At 37.1% G+C, this 6,606-nt stretch overlaps 1 protein-coding gene across 1 annotated transcript in view; it reads left to right on the top strand.

Annotated features, from left to right (window-relative positions):
• Positions 1 to 488: 488 nt before the first annotated feature.
• The window catches only part of LOC107689821 (tumor necrosis factor receptor superfamily member 6-like), a 7,598-nt gene continuing 1,480 nt past the window's right edge, over positions 489 to 6,606 (top strand). The window contains exons 1-9 of the mRNA XM_016487986.1: positions 489 to 645; positions 1,026 to 1,134; positions 1,445 to 1,573; positions 1,859 to 1,973; positions 2,468 to 2,553; positions 2,725 to 2,837; positions 2,963 to 2,978; positions 4,944 to 5,231; positions 6,229 to 6,257. Coding sequence (XP_016343472.1) covers positions 604 to 645; positions 1,026 to 1,134; positions 1,445 to 1,573; positions 1,859 to 1,973; positions 2,468 to 2,553; positions 2,725 to 2,837; positions 2,963 to 2,978; positions 4,944 to 5,231; positions 6,229 to 6,257 — 927 coding nt within the window. The 5' untranslated portion in view covers positions 489 to 603. The remainder of the gene's footprint in view (positions 646 to 1,025; positions 1,135 to 1,444; positions 1,574 to 1,858; positions 1,974 to 2,467; positions 2,554 to 2,724; positions 2,838 to 2,962; positions 2,979 to 4,943; positions 5,232 to 6,228; positions 6,258 to 6,606) is intronic.

Below are 6,606 nucleotides of genomic sequence, written 5' to 3'. Positions count from 1 at the left end.
GTACAACGCCTCATAAAGATACATCTTAATTAGGCTAACTGTTGTTTGATAAAAATGCCAGATGCTAATGCTTGAAATTAATAGATTTAAAAGATCATTTTTGGTCTACAAATGTTTGCGGTAAGAACGACCTGGAATCTGAATAAAGCTCAACAATGGGGATTCCTTTATGACAAATTTCCCTAGACTATCACAGCTGTGTAAGTAGCGTTGATGAAAAGTCCGCCCTTTTACCACGAATCGGTTCTTTTGAACAGTTCATTTCAGTTAACTGGTTCGTTTGATTTGTTTACATCATACCGTATTTAGGAAATCACGTGCTCCTTGAGGTCTATACAATTAATGCTATTCATTAAAACCAATTATTATATACTCAGTTCAATGAGTATGTGATTTTTTTATTATCTCGTGAAAAGCTTGGACCCAGATTGACCGGTTTAGATTAGACCGATTGATAAGATTCGGTTCAAAAGAACAATTAGCTCACGAATAACAGCCTACTTCCATTTCCTTCTCCACTTTAAATGTTGTTGATAGTGTAACGAGGTTGTTTTGGGCATTTAACGCGACTAAACTGTTCTTTGTGCCTATTACTCTTCAGACATGTATGTCCGACCACATCTCGTCGTGTTTCTGTGGTGTGCGGTAAGCCTTTAACCCTTATTAAATTGTATAGCCTACTGAATATATTACTGTATACTCTAATATCTAAAACGCCCTACATCGACAACCATTCCTTGAGGAATACAGAAATGTAAGGAATTGGTTTTTACTATATTTGTTGATTTCTATTTTATAAAGAATTGAATACAATTTAGAGAAAAAATAGTATAAACGTACTAAACATTTATTATAAATAGTTGAGTTTCACTTTCGCTTTTCGTTTCGTCGCTTAGCATTCTGTAGCGGTTTATGGTCGGTTTACCCATCTGCGGGTGACAAAGCATGCCTGAAAAGAATTTCAACAAGAAAGCGTAACTTTAATTTCATATATGATCTGTTAAGTGCAGTTTTCGGTGTTTCAGATGTTAACTGAAGGACTGGCAGAAGGCAGGCGCCTGCGCACGAGACGCGGCGTCTGTAAGAACGGGACTTACCAGTACGAGGGAAGAAGTTGCTGCCTTTGTCAGACAGGTAAGATCTAATATAAAAACACATACGCAGTATATATTGTTAGCGAGGTGGACTTCGTTTCTTATTTTACATCAAAAGTCTAGGCATAGGGTTTGAATAGATTTACATTCAGCTGGGCTTTATTTTTCTGGTTGTAGAGTCCTCTTATTACATGGTTACCTAACAAATGAATAAATATGAAATATGATATTGTTTTGTGATCAGATGAACTTAAAGTAATTGCAATCTGAGTTATTTCTGGATCACTTAGATAAGATTGGAACCAAAGGATGTTCTCAAATACCAATGTGTGTATTTGTGTGTGCTGCAGGTCATCGGTTCTTAAGTCACTGCACAGATAAAAATGACACAAAATGTGAGTGGTGTGAGCATGGCACCTATATAGATCACCCGAACAATGATGACAAATGCCAGCCTTGTAAAATCTGTGATTCCAATGGTAGGTCTTAACATCTGAACCTTGTTAGTTTTGTCAGCTAAATTGTGATTTTTCTGCAAATCAGTGTTTTTTTGTTTTGTTTTGTTTTAATGCTATAAACATTAAATTTAACAAATGGGCAGTAGACAGTCAACTGTTATTTATAAAATATTAGTCAAAACGTAACTAATGCTAGAGATGGGACTGTTTTCAAAAACTAGTATTGTGCTTCTTGAAGCCCAAATGGAAGCATGGGCAAAAACTAATTTTAAAAAGTCTTATTTCTGCTTTCTCTCCTTGCAATAGCAAACATGGACAAAATGCTGAACTGTTCGTCATCTTCCAACACTGTCTGCAGGTGCAAAGACAATTATTACTGTGACAAGGGTGACCTGTGCAAGGCCTGTTATCCCTGTGACACGTATGTAGTCAGCCAAATGCCCTTTTCTCTCTGGAAAGAATGACAGATGTCTGTGTGTTTAGAAAGTTAGAATGGAGATTACTGTAAAAAGCTCTGTGCATGCACATTTCTTATGTTGCAATCATAAGAAATCTATGCAAAATGCAGACTCAGTTTGGTGGAAACATTAAAATGTTCTTGACATAAGTTATCTTTAGTCTCTCTCTCTCTCTCTCTCTCTCTCTCTCAAAAAGACAAAATAGACAAAATAACAGCAATGCTTGTGCTTTACATAACAATACATAGAAATATTAAATAACTGTAACCCTGGTACAGTTGGCCTAAATATATGCAATGTTTTTTTCCCCATGGAGTGTTTCTGCTCAGGGGTTTGCTAACAGTTCCTTGAAGATCTGAAATTTTAAGCATTTTTATACTAACTCGGTATATATTATATATTGGCTTTCAGTTTATTATTCAGACTTCTCTCTGTTTACCTATTGTTTACCCAACAGGTGTGAGAAACATGGAGTGAAAGAAAAATGTACAGAAACCACCAACACTGTGTGCCATGATGCCAAAGAGCCCGTACATCTGCAAGGCAAGGGCTGCTTTATCACTGATTTCAGTACATGCTAAAATGCCCGTGTCCCAAGAGCACTTCTGTCTACGCACAGTATAAGCAATAACTGAAAAAGTGTCCTCTAAGGCTTATGCAGTATAAACACTAAGTACATTACAGATAATGGACTAATATGATTGCTTATTTCAGTGGTCATTGTAGCTGTTTTGGTGTCACTCATACTTGTGGCTGGTGTTGGTGTGGTGGTCTTTTGGCTATGTAGAAAATGCAAGTATCATTTTAAGGGCAGACCGATCGAACCAGTGAGTCAATTCTCTTGTTCTAAACATTCATTTGCACCGTTGTGGTGTTACAGTGGAATTTTTTTATTTGCATTTTAAAACTTTTGTGACTGATGGATTGGCTTGTTTTTCCCCCGCCCATGTAGGCAGTACACCTGACAGGTATGTTTGCTTCTGAGAACTATTTTACCATGAAATTTTTTTTTTGTTTTTTTTTAATCAAATATCAGCAGTCCCAACGCCAGGTCTTTGGATTAACATCACGCAAATTCAGCAATTTCTCCCGAAATACATAGAAGTAAGGCTGATGATACACGGGGCAACTTTTTGAACAATGTTGCCGTCAACAGGCAACCAGGTGATACACAGGGCCCACGACCGATCTAAAGTATCCAGATAGAAATTTGTTACCCATTCTCAATGGGAAAGTGCCAGCAGGGGCGTCATGCACTCATGATTTTTGAGGGGGCACGTTGGGGGGGTGAATCATGCTTGTCATGTGACACACAGCAGCCACAATAGCACTGTATAACTGATATAGACTTATGTTTTATTTATTTTTTTCCTTTTTTTCGAAATATTTCCAAACGTGTTAACTACAGGAAATATCATGATTCTCAAATATGTGTAGCCTAAGTAAATGCGTTTTGCACCTTTATAGATTGTTATTTTATCAATAAATGGTGATGGGCAAAGTAGACTAATAGTGTAATCTATTAACTACACATAAAACCCAACTTTTTACTTGAGTACCAGATATGAGTGTCATGCCATAAACTATTTTTAATATGACTGACTTTGCATTTAATGTGAATTTAATAACAATATTGTAAGTTACTAATTATAACACTTTTCATTTTACAGAGTAGCCTAAAGAACATTTACATTATCAAATGACATTTTTATTCAGTCTAGCCAGAGTTCAGGCACTCCAAAAACTCCCATTATAATCACTGAAGCTGTTTACACTGTGAAATGAATATCTTACTTACGTTCGTACGCACATCTGCACTTTGTTGTTTATGATGAGAGAATTCGCCAGATAATTCAGTAAGGGAGAAGGTGAACAAAACACCGCGTTTCAGCGATGACTCATCTGAAAGTCTCTGATTGGCCATTGCATTCATAAGCTCAACAGCATCGTGTGTGATTGGTTATAATGCAGCGCTGTACAAACGTGTCTCGGCGCCAGCCAAAGCGCGAACGCAGATTTGAATTTAGCAGCTGATGCTGTGCCGCACTGAACGATCTAACCATACCGGTGTGATTGTATCAAATATAAAAAATATTATTCGGCAGTTTTTTTTTTTTTTGTGTTTTGGAAGCTGCATTCAAAATCCACTTGGCTCAGAAATCTGAGATGGGCTTTGAATGGGCATGACGCCTCTGAGTGCCAAAGCAACATTGCTCAAAAAAAGTTGCCACGTGTATCATCAGCATAAGTCACTGTTGAACTAAGAGAAGACTAGCGTGAATATAGTTCTATTCAATATAGCTATTCAATATATAATACAGTATAGCTTTATAGTTACCTACACAACGTGTACTATATGAATAAAACACGTCGTCAGATTTTAATTGAAAGGATATTGCCGCTTTCCTTAGACACCTGTTAATTTAACAAACTCAGAAACATCAGTGTGTATTTAACAAATGTCTTTTTTGCTAGTAATTAATTGAAATGTCTGAAACCTAAAAAAATGTACACACTCAAAAGTGTGTACTTCACCAAAAGAGTACATACTTTAAGGGCGTAGTATAAGTAGGCACATTGGGATGCAGCACAGGCTTTAGATTGCTTTCCGCGTTTAAAATCGAATTCCGGGGGTGGAGGGGTGGGTTATTGCAGGGGGGCTTCAGAACGTTATAATGGTAATTTTCTTGCATCAGGTATTTGTTGAATTCATGTTCAGTTAATTCACTAATTTCAGTTACCAATAATGTAATATTAGCACCTCTTTGTGCAGTTATTTGTTGATAAATAAACTATTTAAAATAACCATTAAAATAAATGCATGCCTTGTTTTGTACCCTATTGATGGAAAGTGTCTGGAATATAAAGACATTAGATCACAGTAATAGCAGGACAAGAAGCTTATATCAGTGCTGTCTTCTTTTTCTGTGTAGATTTAGACCTGGACTCTTACCTACTAGATATTGTTGAAGTTCTGGACTGGAAAACAGTGAAACGTGTTGCCAGGCGCAGCGGCATGAGAAATACGGAAATTGAGGAACATGAGCTTAACAACAAAAACGATGTGAAAGAACAGAAATACACACTTCTGCAGGCTTGGTCCCAGAGACAAGGTTTACGTGGAGCCTACCCAGCTCTCATCAAAACTCTGCATGAAATGAAGCAACGAACAACAGCAGATGAGATCCAGACAATTGTTGAGAAAGGACAGACGGAACGAGGTGTGAATTAAAGATGCAAGATGTTAAAATATAGGACTTTGCCTTGAAATTAGATATGGAGGAATATAGATAGCATTTCTAAATAACAGCCATATTGTGATTTTATTTTTTTATTGCTTAAATAATGTTGATCATTAAAAACAAAAATTCCAGATATTAATTGTTTGCTATATTTGGTCATTGACAGGTCATATATAGGTCATTTTAGAATGATCTGTAAAGTCAAACAGTTGGAGTCATTCAATCTTGTTTCGGTGTCAAATTTACTTTTCTCTCAGTATATCTTCACCCTGATTTTATTTGATAATTCAATGTTATTTTTAATGACTTTTTGTTTATATACTCAGGGCTCACAAAATCGCTAGCCTAACATCACAGGGCTATTGTGTTTTCCAGTCAGGCTACCAAAATGTATCACCGCAATCTTAAATACAGGGTTCCCGCGGGTCCTTAAAAAGTCTTCAATACAGTTGTATCACATTTAAGGCCATGAAAAGTTTTAAAACAGTGGTTCTCAACCTTTTTTAATCCAAGGCCCTCCTCCTCTCCGAATCAGTACTGCAAGACCTTTCGAATGTGGTGGATGGCTTATGTATAGCGGCCCATAGAAACAGTCGCTAATGAGGCATCTATGTTTACATTTCTATGGCACTGAATATGCATTTTCAATAAGTCTGCTATTTAGATCGATGCGAATATCGACCCATGTTTTTACGCAGCAAACACACAGAGTTGTAAATGTGAAAGAATGTGCCTTCTAAATATCTAAACAATTAAGACAAACTTATAATATATTTATATGCTTAAGTAAATTTATATGCTAGGTAAATTCATTTCGGGCCACCAAAATCTGAAGAATGCCTACCTGAAGGGCTACCAGGGATTTTGAAATTTTGCGAGCCCTGCAATGCCGTCTGTAAATGCTGGGTCACTTCACTTGAAATGATGAAAGATGTTGTTTTAAAGGTGACATATCATGAAAGTCTGACTTTTCCAGGTTTTAAGTGCTATAATCAGGTCCCCGGTGCATCTACCAACCAAGGAAACGTGAAAAAGATTAACCCAGTAACTTTGTTTTGGTAAGCCTTTTTCTGCAAGCCTCTGAAAAAACGAGCGCGTCTGATTTCGCTCCCCTAGTGACGTCGCAAAGGGATCTCATTATAATATTACCGCCCCTTAATCTGTAAGTTTCCACCACGGCGCCATCATTTTGATTTCGTAAGCGACAACGGTGTACTAGCTCTAATGCCATGGCGAATGTTTGAGCAAAGCATGCTAACTGTTCTGTCTTTGTCTGCACAGACGAGCACAGAACACTATTTAGATTCCCAGCCTCAGAGGAGACAAGAGAGCAGTGGATTTATTGATTTATTTA

The sequence above is a fragment of the Sinocyclocheilus anshuiensis genome, unplaced genomic scaffold (genome assembly GCF_001515605.1).
Source record: "Sinocyclocheilus anshuiensis isolate Anshui unplaced genomic scaffold, SAMN03320099.WGS_v1.1 scaffold918, whole genome shotgun sequence".
NCBI classification, from domain to species: domain Eukaryota; kingdom Metazoa; phylum Chordata; class Actinopteri; order Cypriniformes; family Cyprinidae; genus Sinocyclocheilus; species Sinocyclocheilus anshuiensis.
Note: the sequence above shows the minus strand (reverse complement) of the source record. Positions and strands in the feature narration are given on the sequence as shown.